General features: G+C 37.2%; 3 protein-coding genes across 3 annotated transcripts in view; 1 reads left to right on the forward strand and 2 right to left on the reverse strand.

Annotated features, from left to right (window-relative positions):
- Positions 1-23768, reverse strand: part of LOC111556266 (olfactory receptor 13C3) — a 113793-nt gene that overhangs the window by 62519 nt on the left and 27506 nt on the right. The window lies entirely within an intron of this gene.
- On the forward strand, positions 11300-12307 carry LOC101081336 (olfactory receptor 13C7-like). Its single transcript, XM_011288671.3, has one exon. The coding sequence runs from the start codon at positions 11300-11302 to the stop codon at positions 12236-12238; it is 939 nt and encodes a 312-aa protein (XP_011286973.1). The 3' UTR covers positions 12239-12307.
- Positions 17191-19860, reverse strand: LOC105261133 (olfactory receptor 13F1-like). Its single transcript, XM_045042510.1, is given in 2 exon segments — positions 17191-18282; positions 18285-19860. Coding segments are annotated over 2 exon segments (960 nt in total). The 5' UTR covers positions 19054-19860; the 3' UTR covers positions 17191-18091.

Raw genomic sequence — 23768 nt, forward strand, 5'->3', positions numbered from 1 at the left:
TCATTTTTTAAATTGCAAACAAAAATGCATGATTTTTTACAAAATTCTACATTTCAGAATATACTCTAAAAATAATATAAATAATTATGTGTAATATACAATATGTAGTTATATATTATATACAACAAATATATGTATAACATGTAATATATAAGTATATCTGTAAAAAATATATATTAGTAATATACATACACATGAAGAGATAAACTTTGGTTGCTGTTAATTGACATCTTTATGTTATTTGGTACAATAAAGTCTATATATAATAATAATTATATATATAAATATAAATATACAAACATTATATAAATATTAAATAAATATAAATAAATATACACTGAAAAAAGTTTTTAAGAAACTCAGTGACCAAAATCACAGAGAGCTTACAGAGAATTTTCCTAATATCTCTCACCATGACCCATTCTTTTGCTGTCTACACACTGATATCTCACAGGGACAAGGCATGGTTTCATCTCTAATGACTTGACTCCTAAAGGCAAAGAGAAAGGAACTCCTATATTCTCAGGGTACACACTAATTAGTACATCCTCTGTAGAGGACAATTTGGCAATATTTACCAAAATCACAAAACCATACATGTAACCTTTGACTGCAAATTTACTTTTAGGTAATTATCACCAGTTATGCTGGCACATGTGTAAACTGATTTACAGACAAATTGATTCATTAATATACTATCTGTATTAGCAGATGCAGAAACAATTCACATTTCTAGGCAAAGGGGACATAGAAATAATGGAATACTATTCCGCTGTCAAAAAGAATATGGGGCTTTTTGTGCATTGATGTGGAAATATCTAAGAAATATCAACGGGAAAAGTAATGTTCATAATGGTATATATGACCCATTGATATTTGTGTAAAAAATATTATACATCTATGTGTGATATATATACACATACACATTTTCTCTAGAAAAAGAAGAGTAGTTATCTGCAGAAAAGGAAATGGATAGCTTATTAACATAGGCTACTTACTGTCCATCTTGCAGTACTTTAAAAAATTTTCACTTTATAAATATATTGCTTATTCATAAAATAAACACATTTAAGCTTTTAGATTCACAGCCTCTCTCACTTTTCTGAAGGTATACTACATCAAACCACCCAATGCCATAGGACAAAACCCTGTAGGTTTGAAAATTGTTCTAACTTGTTCAGTATTACACACTAAATGATAATTGAAGACTAATAGGTACTTTAAATATAATCATATTTCAATACTCAAGACACTTTACATAGTTTCATTAGGATTTTCAGGCCCATAACTATCTCAGGTTCCACTATCAAGGTGTAAACTATTCTTTGACAAGGTTAAGGGTCTATCCTTCTATCCTATGTCGTTTCCTTTCCACTAATTGCATAATTGCTTTTATGAGCCAGTAAAATTCCTGGACCAAAATTACAGCTCAATAAATGCTGGCTGTTTTTCTTGTTCCATTCTCAGGTCTTTTGTCCACCTAACGTTATGAGGTACTTTGCTCTGAATCAAGGGTCCATCTTCTCATTTTCATCTCCTTGGGATCTTCTCAATTAATCTCCTTGGGATCACCCAAGGCCAAATCTGATTTTCTTGTTCTAAACTCCTATTTGCCCTAGCTTTTAATATTCTTTAACTTTTCATAAAATTTGTATCTTACAGATTTTTCATATTTTCTGGGCTAGGTTTCAAACCACTTGAGACCCCCAAAGGGTAATGGGTACATCAGATTTTTCCATTTTTCCAATTCTCAATTAATCAGGATTTTATGATTTGGAAAACATAAATTTCCTGAAAATTCTGGGAAGGAATTACTATACAAAAACACTTCTATACTATCATTTAACAAAAGTGAGTGAAATACTTTCTTTCCATCCAGTGTATTCTAATATTTGTAACTAATCCCTAATTGCTACATAAGGCATATGAGGCTCTCTATGCTTAGGTCTGTTTGGTTTCATGTTCCACCAACCCCCATATGCCTCCCTATTTATATTCTTGTGATGCTGTGTTATTTTTATTTTTATGCCTTCATCATGCCATTTCTTGTTTCATACCATGGTGTTGTTTCTTCTTCCTGGATGTCCTTCCTCATATTACTTACCTCTCAAAATGTCACTCACAAATTAAGAACCAGTTCATATATCACCTCTCTTAGCAAGTACGCCTTGATCCTGAGTTACTTGTCACTTATACTTCCATTGCACACTAAACCACCATTTTAATTAACTAATTAATTAATTAACTAATTAACTAATTAATTAATTAATTTTTTGAGGGAGAGAGTAGGGGAGGAGTAAAGGGAAAGGGAGATAGAGAAGCTCAAGCAGGTCCCATGCCCAGCACAGAGCCACCAAGCACCCCTAAACTATCCTAGGTTACGCTGCATGGCAGATTGTTTTGCCTAATCTTCTATTTGCAGCCAATTGTACAAAATTTTCCATGAGGTTGATGAGTATCTGAAGGTATCACCACTGAGGAACCATAATGTCACAGGCCTTGTGGTCTGGAAAACATTGATGGCAAAGGTACTATTTCAAATGGTTTCAAAATTCATTACAGTACAGACAAATATGATTGATTACCAAGGGAATGTATTTTATATGTGCTAGTTCAAAAGAAAGATAAAAATAAATATTTGAGACCATGGAAGATTTCATTTGCCCTTCAAGCCAAGGTGAAAACACTGCCCTAAGATGAAGACCCAGGAAATTATCTAAAGAATTTTCTCCAGGCTCAGGAAGGCAATTTAAATATTTCTTGCTCTAAGGGACTTATACACTTTTCTAAGCCATAGCTTTAAATTGCTTCAGGGGAAAGACATTCAAAACTTGTGAAAACTTCAAGAATAATCCCCTAAAGGCTTAATTATATTACATTTATACTGTATTACAAATAGCCAATCCGGAGTCTTGAGGATGTGTCTTATCCCATTCTTTTTATCATATACTGCTGAAATGCTTAATCCAAATATATCCCAGGGGCCTTGTCCATACCTCTGTTCAACCTACCATATCTTACTGATAATATAGTAGAAAGGCCTCTTGGTGATGTACAGCTACATTACCTCTTGGTTATTAACAGTAAGAGTAAAAACTTATAAATCTCTAGGCACTGTTAAAAGAATTGTGTATGTATTAATTCGCATTTATTAAATCAGTGAGAGAGAAGAGAAAAAGTGTTTATTATACAAAATAATCTAAAACTTACTGAAGTTGAAAATCAGAATTTACTCATACATATGTTAATATGAATGCCATTTTGAAATTTACAAGAACTTCAGAAATTCTGCAAGCATACAGTGAAACCTGGAAGCCATCAAGCTATTCAGTTTTCTTACTGTAACCCTACCATCTAATTTGTAACTCAATCCCACTCTGTACTGTAAGCATCTCCAAAGAATTCACCTGAACAGATATACCTATTCCCCAACTAATTGGCATAAAACCACCACCTATCTAACTTAAACAATTAGGAGGTAATGGTGAAAATATGTATAGAATTCCAGGTGCTCTCAGCCAACTTCTACTTCTGAAGACACTGATCCCCTTTCCTTGAACGGCTTCACCGAAACAATGAATATAATTTGTTCACCACAAAACCACTAGCCCAGGTAAAACAGACTTTGACTACAGTTGTAATCACAAGGGGGAAAATCACAGAACTGAACAGTAAAAAAGTTAAAACTGAGAATCCAACATCATTGTTTCTGAAGTTCATTGACCTGACCACAAGGAATTCTTGGACGTATCTTCATATTTCCTTGTCTGCCACCATGTGACTGAGCTTCCTTCCCTAAAAGCTGAGCTCTTGACCCATTTTTTCCTTTCTTCTCCTCAAATCATAATGGATCCTCACAATTCCATATCCAACATTACTTAATTGAAGCACCAAAGTAAGTCATCTCAGAACAATGTTTCAAGCAAACAGAGTTGTTCTTTTACATTTTGTAACAGAAAGGGTTATTTACTATCTTTTTAATCTATCTCATTAAAGCTAGGACATGGGTCATAATTTTATAAACCCAAATGGCTCAATAAAGTGCCACCCACAAAAAATATTTAAAAAAAATAAAACTATACTTATCTTTTCTGTCATCACCTAGAAGGTACAAAACTTCCCAATGAGTGGGCTTGCAGGGCAACTCAGCCTCAATGTGTAATCTCCATTCCTAAAGAAATTGCTTTAATTATTTAAATAGAGATTTTATTTTTTACTATCCATTAAATTTTCTAACATAATTTTAAGAGTACCTCAATTTTTTCCTCTTTTTAAAATTATATTTTCAGTTTTACATATGTATCCATAGTTATTTGAGAAACTAGAACAATTAGGATAAAGTACCTTGGTTAATTTTTCAAATATATCTTTCCAGAGTCTATCACACATAAGTTTTCCTAGTTAGGTTTTGGCTTTGCAAGCAATGAAAAAAACTAGTTTTTGTTTTTCCTTCATGTAACAATGTTAACATAACTATTTTTCCACTAATACGAATTCTTCAAAGATATTATTTAATGGTTGTACAATAGTCCATCAAATGATGTACTATGATGACCTCATAATTCCCCCTCACCAAAATAGAAAAGTATGGAAAACTACTACAAAAGGTAGCAGGCAGGAAGATGGCAGTATAGTAGGAGGACACTAGACCCATCTCATCCCACAAACACAACTAGATAACTATCAAATCATCCTAAATAACCCAGAATCAACCTAAACACTGCCACAACAATCTCCACAACTAAAAGGAGAGAAGAGACCACCTCAAAGAAGGTAGCAAGTAGAGAGACCTGGTTTGGGGGAGAAAAGGACCCAGGGTGCTGCAGAGGGGAGGGAGCCATCCTCATGGAGAAAGGCTAGAGAGAGAAAAGCACACAGGGAAACACATAAGGAGAAAGTTTCCCCAAAGACATTGGCTGGGAAAACCAGAGGGGCCGAATTTCATGAGTTCTTACATCCAATGGGCCTTAAAGCCCAGAATTTTGAAGGTCAGCAGGCTTGGCTAGGATAGAGCCCAGAGGGTACTGCAATGCTCCTGGAGAGAAGGCAGGAAAACAATCCAGGGACAGATGGCATGGAAACAGCAATCTGAACAAAATCTGGCACACACAGTGAGGAGATGATTCACTCTTCTAGGAGTGCGTCCCTGAGTGGCTGTGTTCATGGTGACACCTGCTTTTCAGAAGAAGGAAAAGCAGATTAGTTAGCCTAACACATAGATACCAATGGTCATTATATCAAAATCTCATGAATTTGAGACAAATTAAACTATCCAATACTATTAAAATTATAGGCTAGATTACACTAATTCCACTTGATTAAAGACTCTTCAAATGTTAAAAAGGAATATTATAAAGACTAAAAAAATCACAAAAACATTGCTATAAAGTGGCAAATACTAATTATATACTATGATTATACTGGTATAAAGAAAAAATGTGTAGTGCATGGTCTAGAACTAACAAAAATATGAAAGATAAAAAGACTTTAAAGAGGTGGAAGGACTATTTAGGAGTATTTTAGGATTGACCTGGTATTATCTGTGGAATAAAAAAATTTTTTTTGGTAAAAGGTTAACTCTTCTGAGACCTTTTGGACATATTCTGATTCCAACCCCAGCTTCTGTAGAAGCCATCAAATACAGTCATATTCAATGAATACTCCAAGAAATGTATGGCTGGGGAAGATTCTCTTTAAGTGAAGATAATTGGGTCTTTAGAATGTGCGGGAGTCAGGGATTTTGATCTCTAGAGAATCCTGTTTCTGATTCACAACCTTAGGGATTGAAGAAGTTTGTAAAAATAAGTGCTAAATTAACTTCCAAGTGAATCTGAATCTCTCGAGTAAGCATCAACTTTAGCACAAACTGGGAAACCAGAGTTGCATCATGGGTCCTTATTTTTAATATGTTTTCTTTCCTTGACACGTTCTTAGGAAAATCCATGTGAAGACCAATTGCCTGGTTGTAGCAATTCTTTCTCACATTTCTTTTTAGGAAAGAGAACAAACATCTTTTAAAGTGTGAATACTCTGCTCTCATCTGAAAAATGCAAATGGAATTCAAATCCCTGGAAATGTTTTCTATTACTTAATAGAATGGAATGGTGAGAATGACTTTAAAACACAGACAGAAGGTAAGATAAAGAGAAAAGTTTTACTCAAATCATTTCCAAAGGAAAACATCCTATCAATAAATATAAAGATTTGTTTTTGTTGAGGTGATCACAGCTGGTGGGATTTTGAAAATATGAATATATATATGTATAAATATATATGTAAAGGAAAAAAAACAAAAATCTAAGCATCATTTTTAAGAGCACGATATTATTTAAATTTCTCTAAAAATCCCAAAATAACACACAGAAGAGATGGGTGAGGAAGAAAAAGTTTCCTGTAATACAATAGACCCTCATAAATAATGGGTGAAAAGCTACTGTATTCAGGTATATAGTTCACTAAAATCTTAAGTAAAAATTATATGGAGAAAGAGCCCACAATAATTTATATATTAATCATAAACTATGCTCAATAAGGGTTTGAAGAAACTGGTAATTAAAGGTGTTTATAGTAAAAACAGGTTTACAAACAAAACATGTATAACAGGGGGCTGAAGTAATTATAGGTGTTAATTTGGCTACAGGGGTCCAAGGCAAAAGAAGAAATATTAATTCTTTTTATTTCCCATTTATGTAACAAATCAATTCTACCACCCTACATCTTAATTGTCCACACTAGACCATTAGAAAGGATTTTTGGCTATTTTTTTAAATTTTAATTCATTTTTGTGGATAGTGTCTTCATAAGTGGAAGACAATAAATGCCTTCAATGCTTTCCAAGGATTTCGATATATTTTATGTGTATTTTTATCATTTGGATGCTTGAAAGTTAAGTATGTCATATTAAACAGTGGTTTTATACGAAGAAATTTTATCAATAAGTAAATGTACTATAGTGCTAAAAATGGACTTGGGAATCATGAAGATAAGGATTTAAATCATACTTCTGGTATTTAACAACTATAAGATATTGAAAACAGGGTGTTGTATGGAAGCATTGAATCCCTAAATTGCACAGCCAAAACTAGTATTACACTATATGTTAACTCACTAGAATTTAAATAAGAACTTTAAAAGAAGACAATGATCATGGTACTTAACCTTTGAAATTTCAAACTAATTTCCTCATTGGTAAAATCCATAATAACATTTGGCTTATTTTGAAGATTAAATGATAAAAAATTATATGAAGGGCCTCATACTAGGATATCACAGGCAACTTTCTCTTCTCTTTGTAAGCTAAAATAATATATCTTTCACGTGGCATATTAGTTGAATATTACAGTATAAAATCTATAAATTGAGAGTTAGCAGGTCCATTCATTTTTGCATCAGTTGTCTTAATTGATATCTTTAGAAGACCTGGAGAGGATGATGGGATTGTTTCCTCTAATAAGAATTTAGAGTAAAGATAGTATGTGTTTTCCATTGAAAAATCTTAGTACTTTAACTATTAGGTCTTCAAGTAGCTAAGTCAATAAAACAAAATGAAAAAAAAATTATAGAAAGTTAAAAAGTTTCCTTCTAGAAAGTTAGAGGGCTTGACTTCTGGCTTGGATAAAAAGTCACAGACTTTCCTTAGGTTTCTTACAACACTAAAATAGTGCCCAGATGAAGTCCAAGGGCATTGAACCACAGAGTGGTTAATTCTTATAAACACCAGGAGTTGGGAGAGGGGGATTAGAGGTTGGCTAGGATCCAGGCCAGTTCAGATCCTTTTCAAATAGGAATATCATTTTCTAAACAATAATTCTGTGCTAGGCATCAACAGCCTGCACTCTCCTTTGATAAGTCAAGAACTCAAGTCCCCTATCTTGGTGTAGCTCCTAAAAACACAAACACTTTTCTTTGGAAGCTTTTGAGAGTACAGATTATAAATGCTCTCTGTCTACCAGTAACAGTGGGTTCCTTCTAATAATCTGATAGGACACACCAGTACAGCTCAGCCTCAGTGTGTAGTTTAGAGGCACTTGAGGCAATAATTGTACTACTTAAATTATTTTAACATTCTTTATTCTGAGTTAGTCTTCCTAAAATAACTGGACACTTGCTTTAGTGTTTTTCTCTTTTTTAATAATATGCCTTCTTATCTTTATCTATTTTAAAAACTGGGGTAATTCAGAAGAATATGATTGGTATTCCTTTCCAATCTTTCTATGCTGCCTAGGCTATCTTGGTTTAGGTTTTAGTTTTGCAAAAAAGAAGAAAAATGCTGTAGTTTTGTTTCTGTTTCCAACTTAATCATTTTCACATAATTTAAACATCCTTTTTGTTGTAATACAAAGTTGTCACATTGTCATATTAATAAGTTCATAATGGACCATCAAATTTGTGTGCCATGATTATTTAAAAATTCCCCTGCCATGAGCTAAGAATGAAAAACTGTTTCAAAAATAATATCCAGTAATGGCAAAGATTTAGTATAAAAGGAATTATTTAATATACATTTAGCATGGAAAGTGATTTATTAAAAACTATCCAGAATCTTAAAAGTTTTTATTCACTTATTCCCAGGAAACTATTTTAGTGAAGTAAGCTAAAATGAAGAAAAGATTTGTCACAATGCTATTAAACAAGAGTATTTGTCGATTGCTTCCTAAAAGTTACACTAGCATTACAAGAGTAATGAAAGTAATTTCCCCTATACAGTCCATTATCCTCCTCCCCCAACAATTTGAAAGCATTAAAGCACAGTGGTGGTTTCTCTTATGTTTGTAAGTGAAATTTTTTTTACAGCAACTATCTCTGAACTGTCAGGATACCAGATGTATACCATCATTATTTGCTACAAGTAATTTCCAAATAGAAATCAACTTTTAGGAGATGTTCCTAGAAAAGAAAGGAGAGGGTATTTGATGTGATTCACATGTCCCCTGAAGTAACAGATCCCAGACAACTGATACTCCTTCAAAGCCTCTATCAAAATTTTATTTTCAGATTAAGAGTAGGGTGATATATGCATCTACAGCCAATCATATTCCAGTCTTAATAGCAAATAGAAGTATATCCTATCTTACCCAACCCTTCCTACCCTCTTTGTAATGTATGCCTGCAAAGCCTGGTCAGCTTGAAATGGATGAGAACCCTCTTTTCCATAGCTAATATATGTATAAGCATCGTATTATGCTGATGAATATGTTTCACCATTGCATACTGGAGTTGTCATAGAAAGCAACATAACCTGTTGTCAAATGACTATCACAGAGAGAAATGCCAAAACCTATATCAGAAACAGAGCCTTGCTTAATTTTTTAATGTTTATTTATTTTGAAAGAGAGAGAGAGAATGGGAGGGAAGGGCAGAGAGAGAGGAGAGAGAGAATCCCAAACAGGCTCTCTGCTAACAGTGCAGATGGACGCAGGGCTCGATCCCAGGAACTGTAAGATCATGACCAGAGCCAAAAGCAAGAGGAAGGCGCTTGACCAACCAAGACACTCAGGTGCCCCATACAGGCTTGTTTAAAGATATTAACTAGAAGAGCACCTAGGTGGCTCAGCTGGTTGAGCCTCCAACTCTTGATTTTGGCTCATTATCTCATAGGTCATGAGATCGAACCCCTGATCATGTGCTGCGCTCTCTCTCTCTCACCCAAAATAAATTAAAAAACATTAAAAAAAACTAACTACAAACTCATCCATTGGATCAGTCTTTTTCTTTTCCTCAGGGTGTTTTTAAGTTAGGTAAAACCCTTGAGAATGAAAAGGTGTTTTCAAAATTATGTTCTTTGATTTAATAACTATAAAAAGAGCTACTAATATCTACTCTTTAATTTTTTTCAAATTAAAGTTATTTGCCCCATGCTCTATGACGCACAACTCAGATGCTTGAGCTGATCTCAAATTCCTTTTTTGGAAAGTATTGGCCCTAATAGTAAATTCCACAAATGGAAAAGAAAGGACTTTAATATGGACAGAAACAAAAAACAGTCTCTTCTGTATGTGGTTTGACTGCTTGTATATTTAAAATTTAAAGAACACAAAACTGAGTGCAATACACTCACACAGATGTCTCAACTCCAAGTGTCACAGAATGTTCAGTTTTGCATTGTCTACTATTTGATTACAGTCCTACATACAAGGGAAACAGTAGTGGCATTCTGCAGTAGCATTGGAGAAATGGTCTAAAAGGCCTTACTATTCATGTGAGTTCTACAGACAGCAACAGCAGCAGCATCTGAGAACAAGTTAATAAATTCAGATCTTAGAATCAATTCAGACCCACTGAGTTAGAATCCTTTACAAATTTCCCCCATGTGATCTGTCTGTATACTAAAATTTGGAGGTACTTCACTAGACAGGTGGTTTTCTTCCACATTGAACATTAGCATCATCTGGAGAACATTATTTAAAAAGATGTCTGATCACCACTCCTTAGACAATTTTCATAATTCTGAGAGGGCAAGAGCATGTTGTTTAAAAAGGGCAGGTGAGTGGTGCCATGGTGACTCAGTCTTTTAAGCATCTACTTTGGCTCTGGTCATCATCTCCTGGTTCCTGGATTCAAGACCCATATCTGACTCTCTGCTGTCAGCACAGAGCTGCTTTGGATCCTCCAAATCCCTCTCTCTCTCTCTCTGCCCCTCCCCATGAGTGCTGTCTCTCAAAAATAAATAAAATTTTAAAAAATTAAAAATAAACAAAAAGGGCGGGTGAAATACAGTCAGTAAATGCAGACTGAATAGTGGCTCACCATTGTGTTTTTGTATACATTTTACCTCTATGAATTTTACTTTCCTCAGAGAATTATAGTGATGATAAAATGAGTAATATGTGTAAATATATGTAAATTATAAAACCATAAACCAATGGGATTGTTAATGACTGCCATGAAATAAAATCAAATACATAGTTATTTTTAACAGATTAAGCATAAGCTTTCCAAAATGATGATATGCAAAGTGGAGTCTGTGGGTCCAAAGAACAGGAAATAATAGATGTTTGTTAAGATGCAAATAGTTCTTCCCTGCCTCAGAACTGTGTATCGCAAATTCAGGAAATGGAATACAAAAGCCTATATTTTTAAAGAACTGTCAATGTAATTATTACACATCTTCAATCCCTTCCCTTAAGAGCCAGAAGAGAAATTCTAACAGCTAACCTCAGAGCTCTTAGCACCACTCCAGCTACTGTGGACACACTTGGTGCCCCTCCTCCAGTGATATCTGCACATGGTAATATGCAATGACGCGTAATGCTCACATGAAGTTTTCTCTTCTGGATTACTCCAGGTATCAAAAAGTAAAATGGACAGGATGAACTGGACAGAGATTGAGTTCATTCTGCAGGGACTTTCTGAGTACCCCAAAGTGGAAAAACTCCTTTTCGTCATGTGCTTGATGATGTACCTGGTGATCCTGCTGGGGAACAGCCCCTTGATCATACTAACTCTCCTGGACTCCCACCTCCATACACCCATGTACTTCTTCCTTGGTAATCTTTCCTTCCTAGATATTTGTTACACATCCTCCTTTATCCCCTCAATGTTGATTCACTTCCTATCACAGAAAAAAACCATCTCCTTCCTTAGATGTGTTGTTCAGATGTCTGTCTCCTACACTATGGGGTCCACCGAGTGCGTGCTTCTAGCAGTGATGGCATATGACCGTTACATGGCCATCTGTAACCCTCTGAGATACCCCATCATCATGAGCAAGGCACTTTGCATTCAGATGGCAGCCCTCTCCTGGGGACTGGGCTTTCTCAATTCACTGACAGAAACTATACTTGCAATACAGTTGCCCTTCTGTGGAAAAAATGTCATTAACCACTTTGTTTGTGAAATATTGGCCTTTGTCAAACTGGCTTGCGCAGATATTTCCTTGAATGAGATTGCTATAATGTTGGGCAATGTAATATTTTTGTTTTCTCCATTATTGTTAATTTGTATCTCCTACATTTTCATCCTTTCTAATGTACTAAGAATCAATTCAGCAGAAGGAAGAAAAAAGGCCTTTTCTACCTGTTCAGCCCACTTAACAGTAGTGACTGTGTTTTATGGGACAATCCTCTTCATGTATATGAAGCCAAAGTCCAAAGACTCTGCTGCTGACAAACTGATTGCTCTGTTCTATGGAGTAGTCACTCCCATGCTCAATCCTATCATCTATAGCCTGAGGAATACAGAGGTGCTTGGAGCTATGAGAAAATTGATGAGGAGACACTGGTTCTGGAGAAAAGGATGAAAAACTTATACCTTTGACTTCATGCACAAAATAAGCTCATAGATTTGAGGCAAAAGCTTTTCATATAAAGAGAACAGTAAAGACTGTATGTCGAATTACATACAGAATTTAGGAGTTGGAAGAAATGTGAAGACAATAACTTCACCTTTTATGAAAATGACTGTTATAAAAATGTAGACACTACTGGTATAAGAAGTGAGTAAACTTAAAGAAATAAGAAAAAAATGAAATTAAGTTTTTCCAAGAAAATCCAGTATGTCTTCTTCAACTGATGGGGTTATATCCAGATAAACCCATTGAAAGTTGAAAATATCATAAGTCAAAATGCCTGTAGGGGTGCCTGGGTGTTTCCATTAATTGAGTGTCTGATTGGGCTCAGGTCATGATCTCATGGCTCGTGAGTCTGAGCCTTGCATCGGGTTCCATGCTGATAGTTCAGACCCTGAAGCCTGCTTCAGATTCTTTGTCTCCCTCTCTCTCTGCCCCTTCCCCACTCATGTTCTCTCTCTCTCTCTCTGTGTCTCTCTCTGTGGCTTTCTCTCCTCTTCCTTCTCTCTCTCTCTCTCAAAAACATTTAAAAAATTAGAAAAAGAAATGCATTTAATTTACTAATCTACTGGACATCAGAGCTTATCCTAGCTTAACTTGAACATGCTCAGAACACTTACATTACCCTATAATTGGTCAAAACTATCTCATACAAAGCCTGTTTACAATAAAACGTTGAATGTTTCATTTAATTTATTGAGTACTGTACTGTATGCAACTGAGAAACAGAACTCTTAACGATCATGTTGCTCAGACTGGGTGCTGAGCCACTGCTTACCACAAAAGAATATCATACCACATCTTACTAGCCCAGGAAAAGATCACAATTCAAATTTTAAAGTATGGTTTCTACTAATGCATATCATTTTCACATCATTGCAAAGTCAACATATCCTAAGTCAAACCATTTTAATGTATGACCATCTGTATGTATGTCTATTGAACAAGTAAAACACGTATTTTTCAGTTCCCTTTCAAGAGAACTACTTGGGGTTTTCTGTTTGTCTGTTTGTTTATTCCTGATTTTTGTTTTACCCAAGGACTTGACCTGGCCCCAACCTAACCTAGCCCCTACGTATTTCCCCTTCTTCTTTCCCTCCTCATATTTCTCCCATGTTTGAACAAGCTGTGCTACTTTCACTGTTACTTCTTCAATTATATATCATGTTCTTTACACCTAAAGACAACAGCATATGCCACTTCATCTCCAGCATCACATTTCTCTTTCTATGGTAACAGATTGCAATCTCATTAAACACAATTCAAGTGTTAGATCTTCTACAAATAATTTGAGACTTTATTGGGCTAGTTATTCCCTCCTGTATGCTGTCCTGAATTTTATCTCTGTTATGCCTATTTTCCTTTTATACTATAATCATTTGTTCATTTCTGAAATTTACCCAATGGCAGAACTCACTGTTCTCTGTATGAAGTCTAATGTAAAATAAATTCTAATAGTAGGCAGTAATTAATTACTGAATTAACATTTTTAAAGAATAGTAAAATGTAGTCCAAGTAGTTGATATAATACAGGGAGATAAGAGAAGTTGAATTTATGTATTATTTCATTGAACTAAACAACATATCCAAAAGCTTTGGGTAAAATAGCAGCTAATATTAAATGTATGGACATACAAGGGCAGATAAAAGAATGATAAATATACTGAAGAGGTCATTTTCGCTGGGTAAGGCAGAAATAATATCAGTGTATAATTATTCTGTAATAAGCAATTGCTGGGAAAAATATATCAATTGGATAAACCCTTCTTAAGGAATACTGACAATTTCACTCTTTCAGAAGCAATAGTCATTTTAAATATTTCCTTTCAAAGAAATCCCCTTGAAATTGCTAGCAAATAATAATTGTACTTTTATTTTTTATGTGATTACCTAACATCTATTTGTACGTAATACAGGTGAGTTGCCTGGTACAGTCCCACAGCCTGAGATGGATGAGGAGAGTGGCTCTGCTCAAGGGCCACCCAGCAAAGGTTTCAACAACCCAACAGAGTTCAGAAAGGAATCCCTGCTTGTTCTGCCCAGCAGGATGTTTGGGGGTCTGATGGAATAAGTAAAAGGTCAACATGAAAGGGAGGCCCAGTTCAGGTAGTCAGAACCCAGTAGAATCAAGAGGACACACACACACAGGGAATGATTCAGCTCAGACTGTCAGAGAAAAAGTGAAAGACAGAAAAAGAGATAACTTGGGGTATTTTATGCTTATATCCCGAGATATAATGATATATATGGTTATAGCCCTAGATATCCCTAGATACCACCAAAGTGATAGGCTAGACTTGTAACAACTCATAGATGTTTCTCAAACATTGAAATCACAGAAAAATTCAAAAAATTTTTAATGTTTACTTATCTCATACAAAGAGAGAGAGAGAGAAGGAAGAGAAGAGAGGGAGCAAGTAGTGGAGGGGCAGAGAGAAAGGCGGAGACACAGAATCCAAAGCAGGCTCAAGGCTCTGAGCTGTCAGCACAAAGCCTGACACAGGGCTCGAACTCACAAACCAGAGATCATGACCTGAGCCAAAGTTGGGTGTTTCACTGTCCGAGTCACCCAGGTACACCAAAATCACAGTAAATTCAAACTACCTGGAGCTAGAATCTCTCCAGAAAAAAAAAAAAAAAAAAAAGATCAAAAACTGACTGTATCAAAGGATAGAATCCATCATCCTAGCTGATTGACAAGTGGTCTTTTGGAATTAGCCAATATGAACTTTTAAATAATTATTATAAGCATATCAAATAAAGTATTCCCATTTCATAGACAAGGAAATTAGATTCGATGTTTAAGAAATTGCCTAAATTCAGGATGCCTGAATGGCTCCATTGGCTAAACGTCCAACTCTTGATTTCAGCTCAGGTTCATGGGTCAATCCCCACACATCCTGGCCTGGGGGGGGTGGGGGTGTGGAGACTGTCAGTACAAAGCCTGCGTGTGATTCTTTCTCTCTCCCTGGCTCTTTGCTCCTCACCTGATCACGCGGTGTTCACACACACTCTCAAAATAAATAAACATTAAACAAAAATGAAATTGGCTGAGATCACTAAGTTTATATACAAACCAAAAAAAAATGTAATTCTTTTTTTTTTTAATTTAAATTAAGTTAGTTAACATATAGTATAGTATTGGTTTCATGGGTAGAATTTAGTGATTCATCACTTACATATAACATCCTGTGCTCATCCCAACAAGTGCCCTCCTTAATGCACATCACCCATTGAGCCCATCCCCTTACCTACCTCCCTGCTAGCAACCCTCAGTTTGTTCTCTGTGTTTAAGAGTCTTTTATGGTTTGTGTCTCTCTCTGTTTTTATCTTATTTTGCCTTCCTTCCCCTCTGTTCATCTGTTTCTTAAATTCCACACGAGTGAAATCATATGATATCTGCCTTTCTTCCCCTGATTTATTTTGCTTTTAACACACACCAGTTCCATCCATGTTATTGCAAATGGTAAGATTTCATTCTTTCTGATCGAGTAATATTTCATTATATGTATTGTGTATATATATATATATATATATATATATATATATGTATATACATGCCACATCTTCTTTAGCCATTCAATTCATCAGTTGGTGGACATTTGGGATCTTTTCATAATTTATTGTTGATAGTACTGCTATGAACATTGGGGTGCATGTGCCCCTTTGAATCAGCATTTCTGTATACTTTGGATAATTTACTCTATATCCCAAGTGTACTATCCTTTCACCTTTACCACAGCTCTGACCAATAACAGGAAAATATAACCAACTATTTTATACACAGTTGTCCTAAATTATTCCCTAGAGAGTCCAACCATCAGTGCACAGTCAATTAGTCAAACAACTTACATCCCTATCTTTGTGAGGTCATCATTCTTAGGCTTCTCCTCTCATCCAATCAATGGCTGCATCAGAGTTCTTCACTTAGACCAATGGACCAATTATCCTGATGACTGTTTATTCATATCTGAGATCAAATCCAGCCTACAACCCTGTAATTCCCATATTCATCCTATCTTCTTCATTCCATTGCTTTCTGGATTCAAGGCATCACAACAATTTCATGGACTTTGGTGACAGCTTCATGATAAAGAGCAAATGAGTTTTGCACACTGACCTCACATTTAGTCATCTGGTCCAGAAAGGACATACTAATGTCACAAATACGGATGAGTGTACATTTTTTAATTCCTTGTATATTGTGGTTTATATAATAAGATATATTCATGTATTTCCACATTGCACATGATTTTAGTGCGTTAGGAGAACTGTATACTTTATAATATAAATATAAATATTTATAATATAAATATACTATAAATATAAATATTTATAATATAAATATACTATAAATATTTATAATATAAATATACTATAAATATTTATAATATAAATATAATATAAATAATCGTGTATAAAATAAATATAAATTATATCATGTATTTTGTTTCTAAATACTTATGGCTTCATTTATACCCATGGATTTATGCATCAAGGTGTCAGCAGAAACACAATCAAAAAGGGAAGGTCCTTGTAGTTTCACTGAAACATCCTGCAGCTTCTTTGAATTTACAAAATAATCTCAACACTAGAAGAACAACAACTGCTAAACTGTCTGTTATTTTTTCCAGACTGGCACTCCTCTACCCCATTTCTATTCAGTATGTATTTGTGCAGATCTTCTCCATTTGTATATAGACATTCAAATCACACACATCTACCTGCATGCACAAATATTTCCAGGGGCGCCTGGGTGGCGCAGTCGGTTAAGCGTCCGACTTCAGCCAGGTCATGATCTCGCGGTCCGGGAGTTCAAGCCCCGCGTCAGGCTCTGGGCTGATGGCTCAGAGCCTGGAGCCTGTTTCCGATTCTGTGTCTCCCTCTCTCTCTGCCCCTCCCCCGTTCATGCTCTGTCTCTCTCTGTCCTAAAAAAATAAATAAATGTTGAAAAAAAAAATATTTCCACACACACATGTAAAACATAGTCACACTTTGTAGAATATGCAATTACTTCCAAAAAATTTAGCAATGCTGAAAAAGAGGTTGTACTAGTTTCCTAACGCTACCATAACAAAATAGCAGAGACTTGATTGGCTGAACAACAGAAATTGACTTGCTCATAGTTCTGGAGGATAGAAGACCAAGATTAAAGTGTTGGCAGATTTGATTTCTTCTGAGGCCTCTCCCTGGCTTTCAGATAGCCGCTTTCTTGCTATGTCCTTGCTTCTGTGTGTGAGCAACCCTCTGTACCCATGTGTGTCTAAATTTCTTATTTTCTCAAAATGACACAACTCCAATTGTATGAGGGCCCACACTGACAGCCCTCATTTTAACTTAGTCACCTCTATAAAGGCCATATCTCCAAATGTAGATACATTCTGAGGTACTGGGGATTAGAGCTTCAACATAAATTTTGCAGAGACACAACTCAGCCTAAAACAGAGGTTAATAATAAACTATCTAAAAAGTCTACTATAGTTTTTACATTTGTATATTACATGCACATAATTTTGAATGCTAACAACACAATAACTTAATGTTTAAAGCTATACTTACATTCTATCACCCAAAACAAAATATTGAAATTTGTCACCATGAGCCCTTTTTATGTAAGATTTCAGATATGCTTATGTAACATATGTCTATATTATCTTAGAGCTTCAGCAGTCAGTCAAGGAGGAAACTTAGGAAATCTTTAAAATGAGTGTCTTTAAAAAATCATTCTTTAAAATGAGTGTCTTCCCCTCTTATCCCAGTTTTCTGGTGTGTATTGGCCACATCAATACACCCCTTAGATTAATCTTATGATTTGCTATGGGGGATTAAAAAAGCACACAGAGGGTTCCTATTCAGCAATTTTTTCACAGCTACTTTTACCTCTTCGTGCCATAAACTATGAATGATAGGATTCAACATGGGGGTTAATCCAGCATATACCAAAGCCATACATTTGTCTATTTCCTGTGAATCTACAGCGGAGGGCTTCAGGTACAGGAGAGAGCTGTCCCATAGAACAAAACCACCACAGTCAGGTGGGCTGCGCATGTTGAAAAGGCTTTGCTTCCACCATCCACTGAGCTGATTCTCAGGATGTTGGAGAGAATGAATGCGTAAGAGACACAAATGAGGAGCATCGGCATAGGAAGAAGAAGTACGCTGATCACCAGCATGATCAACTGCACCCTGGAAGTATCCACACAAACTAGTTTCAACACAGCCAGAATTTCACAAGTGAAGTGATTGATGATGCCACTTCCACAGACAGACAGCTGCAGCACAGATACTGTTTCCACCAGGGCGGTGAGGCAGCCTGTCATCCAGGAGCCAGCGGCAATCTGCACACAAGCCCTCTTGTTCATGATGATGGGGTATCTCAGAGGGTTGCAGATGGCCACATACCGGTCATACGCCATCGTGGACAGGAGCACACACTCAGTGGAGCCCATGGCAAGAGAAAAGTACATCTGAGTGGCACATCCTGAGAATGAGATGGTGTTTTTCCCTGAAACAAAGTTTGTCAGCATTGGAGTGAGAGCAGAAGAGGTGTACCAGATGTCTAAAAAGGAGAGGTTGCTGAGGAAGAAGTACATGGGTTTGTGTAGGTGGGAATCCAGGATGGTGATGGACATCAGAATGATATTACCCAGCAGGGTGATCAGGTACATCAGCAAGCACAGCACAAATATGATGACCTCAACTTTGGGGTAACGAGTAAACCCCAGGAAAATAAAATTGGAAATGACTGTCAAGTTTGCCTTGACCATTTTATGCCTCTTTGTTTATCTGTAGTAGTGAATAAAAATATACATTGTATATATATGAAAATTAAATTCTACCATCTTTCAAGGGGATTAGTTAGGGGTACTTTAAAAGGATCATTATTCTGGCAATACCATGCTAATTATTCACTCATTCATTCATTTGTTGAATATACTACAAGTCACTGAAGATCTCTTTGAATTACCTGAAAAGCTACTCTTGGGCAGCTCAGAATAAAATATCACACAGTCAAGTAAAGAAAGAAATACAATTAACATCATATAAATACACCCTCGGGTACCATGAGAACACAGAGGGTAAGAATCTTAGCTCTGTGTTAGGAACACTGGTCAGTGAGACATTGTGACACTTAGTTTAATCAAAAAAGGCATTAGACCTGGGGCGCATGGGTGGCTCAGTGGTTGAGCATCAAACCTGGATTTGGCTCAGGTCATGATCCCATGGTCAAGCCCCGCACAGGTTCAGTTCAAGCCCCATGTCAGGCTCCACACTGGCAGTGCAGAGACTGCTTGGGATTCTCTCTCATTCCCTCACTCTCTCATCTCTCATCTGCTCACATTCTCTCCCTCTCAAAATGAATAAACAAACTTTTAAAAAAATGCATTATACCTAATCGAGTTAAGGACCACAGGAGGCTTGCTGGGGAAAGAAAACAAATTTTGTAAAACGTTACATGGAGAAAGGATTTAGTTGCATTTCATAAACCTGCTAAAAGATGGCGGCTTAGGAGGACGCTGGGCTCACCGCATGTCCTGCTGATCACTTAGATTCCACCTACACCTGCCTAAATAACCCAGAAAACCGCCAGAGGATTAGCAGAACGGAGTCTCCGGAGCCAAACGCAGACGAGAGGCCCACAGAAGAGGGTAGGAAGGGCGGCGAGGCGGTGCGCGCTCCACGGACTGGCGGGAGGGAGCCGGGGCGGAGGGGCGGCTCGCCGGCCAAGCAGAGCCCCCGAGTCTGGCTTGCAAAAGCGGAGGGGCCTGACGGACTGTGTTCCCACAACAAGCGCAACTTAGCGTCTGGGAGGTCATAAGTTAACAGCTCTGCTCGGAAAGCGGGAAGGCTGGAGGACAAAGGGAGGGAGAGCTGCTGAGCCCCCTGAGGACAGAGCTCAGTTTGGCGGGGAACAAAGGCGCTTGCCAGCGCCATCTCCCCCGCCCATCCCCCAGCCAAAATCCCAAAGAGAACCAGTTCCTGCCAGGGAACTTGCTTGCTCCTCACAAACACCCAACTCTGTGCTTCTGCGGAGCCAAGCCTCCGGCAGCAGATCTGACTCCCTCCCGCTGCCACAGGGCCCCTGCTGAAGTGGATCACCTAAGGAGAAGCGATCTAATCCTGCCCCTCCTGCCCCTGTGCACCTTGCCTACCCACCCCAGCTAATACGCCAGATCCCCAGCATCACAAGCCTGGCAGTGTGCAAGTAGCCCAGACGGGCCACACCACCCCACAGTGAATCCCGCCCCTAGGAGAGGGGAAGAGAAGTCACACACCAGTCTGACTGTGGCCCCAGCGGTGGGCTGGGGGCAGACATCAGGTCTGACTGCGGCCCCGCCCACCAACTCCAGTTATACACCACAGCACAGGGGAAGTGTCCTGCAGGTCCTCACCACGCCAGGGACTATCCAAAATGACCAAGCGGAAGAATTCCCCTCAGAAGAATCTCCAGGAAATAACAACAGCTAATGAGCTGATCAAATAGGATTTGAATAATATAACAGTGAATTTAGAATAATAGTCATAAAATTAATCGCTGGGCTTGAAAACAGTATACAGGACAGCAGAGAATCTCTTGCTACAGAGATCAAGGGACTAAGGAACAGTCACGAGGAGCTGAAAAACGCTTTAAACGAAATGCATAACAAAATGGAAACCACCACAGCTCGGCTTGAAGAGCAGAGGAGAGAATAGGTGAACTGGAAGATAAAGTTATGGAAAAAGAGGAAGCTGAGAAAAAGAGAGATAAAAAAATCCAGGAGTATGAGAGGAAAATTAGAGAACTAAGTGATACACTAAAAAGAAATAATCTACGCATAATTGGTATCCCAGAGGAGGAAGAGAGAGGGAAAGGTGCTGAAGGGGTACTTGAAGAAATAATAGCTGAGAACTTCCCTGAACTGGGGAAGGAAAAAGGCACTGAAATCCAAGAGGCACAGAGAACTCCCTTCAGACGTAACTTGAATCGATCTTCTGCACAACATATCATAGTGAAACTGGCAAAATACAAGGATAAAGAGAAAATTCTGAAAGCAGCAAGGGGTAAACGTGCCCTCACATGTAAAGGGAGACCTATAAGACTCGTGACTGATCTCTCTTTTGAAACTTGGCAGGCCAGAAAGAATTGGCACGAGATTTTCAGGGTGCTAGACAGAAAAAATATGCAGCCGAGAATCCTTTATCCAGCAAGTCTGTCATTTAGAATAGAAGGAGAGATAAAGGTTTTCCAAAACAAACAAAAACTGAAGGAATTTGTCACCACTAAACCAGCCCTACAAGAGATCCTAAGGGGGACCCTGTGAGACAAAGTCCCAGAGACATCACTACAAGCATAAAACATACAGACATCACAATGACTCTAAACCCGTATCTTTCTATAATAACATTGAATGTAAATGGATTAAATGCGCCAACCAAAAGACATAGGGTATCAGAATGGATAAAAAAACAAGACCCATCTATTTGCTGTCTACAAGAGACTCATTTTAGACCTGAGGATACCTTTAGATTGAGAGTTAGGGGATGGAGAAGTATTTATCATGCTACTGGAAGCCAAAAGAAAGCTGGAGTAGCCATACTTATATCAGACAAACTAGACTTTAAATTAAAGGCTGTAACAAGAGATGAAGAAGGACATTATATAATAGTTACAGGGTCTATCCATCAGGAAGAGCTAACAATTATAAATGTCTATGCGCCGAATACCGGAGCCCCCAAATATATAAAACAATTACTCATAAACATAAGCAACTTTATTGATAAGAATGTGGTAATTGCAGGGGACTTTAACACCCCACTTACAGAAATGGATAGATCATCTAGACACACGGTCAATAAAGACACAAGGGCCCTGAATGAGACATTGGATCAGATGGACTTGACAGATATATTTAGAACTCTACATCCCAAAGCAACAGAATATACTTTCTTCTCGAGTGCACATGGAACATTCTCCAAGATAGATCATATACTGGGTCACAAAACAGCCCTTCATAAGTTTACAAGAATTGAAATTATACCATGCATACTTTCAGACCACAATGCTATGAAGCTTGAAATCAACCACAGAAAAAAGTCTAGGAAACCTCCAAAAGCATGGAGGTTAAAGAACACCCTACTAACGAATGAGTGGGTCAACCAGGCAATCAGAGAAGAAATTAAAAAATATATGGAAACAAACGAAAATGAAAATACAACAATCCAAACGCTTTGGGACGCAGCGAAGGCAGTCCTGAGAGGAAAATACATTGCAATCCAGGCCTATCTCAAGAAACAAGAAAAATCCCAAATACAAAATCTAACAGCACACCTAAAGGAACTAGAAGCAGAACAGCAAAGGCAGCCTAAACCCAGCAGAAGAAGAGAAATAATAAAGATCAGAGCAGAAATAAACAATATAGAATCTAAAAAAACTGTAGAGCAGATCAACGAAACCAAGAGTTGGTTTTTTGAAAAAATAAACAAAATTGACAAACCTCTAGCCAGGCTTCTCAAAAAGAAAAGGGAGATGACCCAAATAGATAAAATCATGAATGAAAATGGAATTATTACAACCAATCCCTCAGAGATACAAACAATTATCAGGGAATACTATGAAAAATTATATGCCAACAAATTGGACAACCTGGAAGAAATGGACAAATTCCTGAACACCCACACTCTTCCAAAACTCAATCAGGAGGAAATAGAAAGCTTGAACAGACCCATAACCAGCGAAGAAATTGAATCGGTTATCAAAAATCTCCCAACAAATAAGAGTCCAGGACCAGATGGCTTCCCAGGGGAGTTCTACCAGACGTTTAAAGCAGAGATAATACCTATCCTTCTCAAGCTATTCCAAGAAATAGAAAGGGAAGGAAAACTTCCAGACTCATTCTAGGAAGCCAGTATTACTTTGATTCCTAAACCAGACAGAGACCCAGTCAAAAAAGAGAACTACAGGCCAATATCCCTGATGAATATGGATGCAAAAATTCTCAATAAGATACTAGCAAATCGAATTCAATGGCATATAAAAAGAATTATTCACCATGATCAAGTGGGGTTCATTCCTGGGATGCAGGGCTGGTTCAACATTCGCAAATCAATCAACGTGATACATCACATTAACAAAAAAAAAAAGAGAAGAACCATATGATCCTGTCAATCGATGCAGAAAAGGCCTTTGACAAAATCCAGCACCCTTTCTTAATAAAAACCCTTGAGAAAGTCGGGATAGAAGGAACATACTTAAAGATCATAAAAGCCATTTATGAAAAGCCCACAGCTAACATCATCCTCAATGGGGAAAAACTGAGAGCTTTTTCCCTGAGATCAGGAACACGACAAGGATGCCCACTCTCACCGCTGCCTGTTTAACATAGTGCTGGAAGTTCTAGCATCAGCAATCAGACAACAAAAGGAAATCAAAGGCATCAAAATTGGCAAAGATGAAGTCAAGCTTTCGCTTTTTGCAGATGATTTGATATTATACATGGAAAAT

Source organism: Felis catus, chromosome D4, assembly GCF_018350175.1.
Source record: "Felis catus isolate Fca126 chromosome D4, F.catus_Fca126_mat1.0, whole genome shotgun sequence".
Classification (NCBI taxonomy): domain Eukaryota; kingdom Metazoa; phylum Chordata; class Mammalia; order Carnivora; family Felidae; genus Felis; species Felis catus.

Excerpts from the sequence above, each read along its gene's own strand:
- LOC101081336 (XM_011288671.3), top strand. The coding sequence starts at position 11,300 with ATGGACAGGATGAACTGGACAGAGATTGAGTTCATTCTGCAGGGACTT.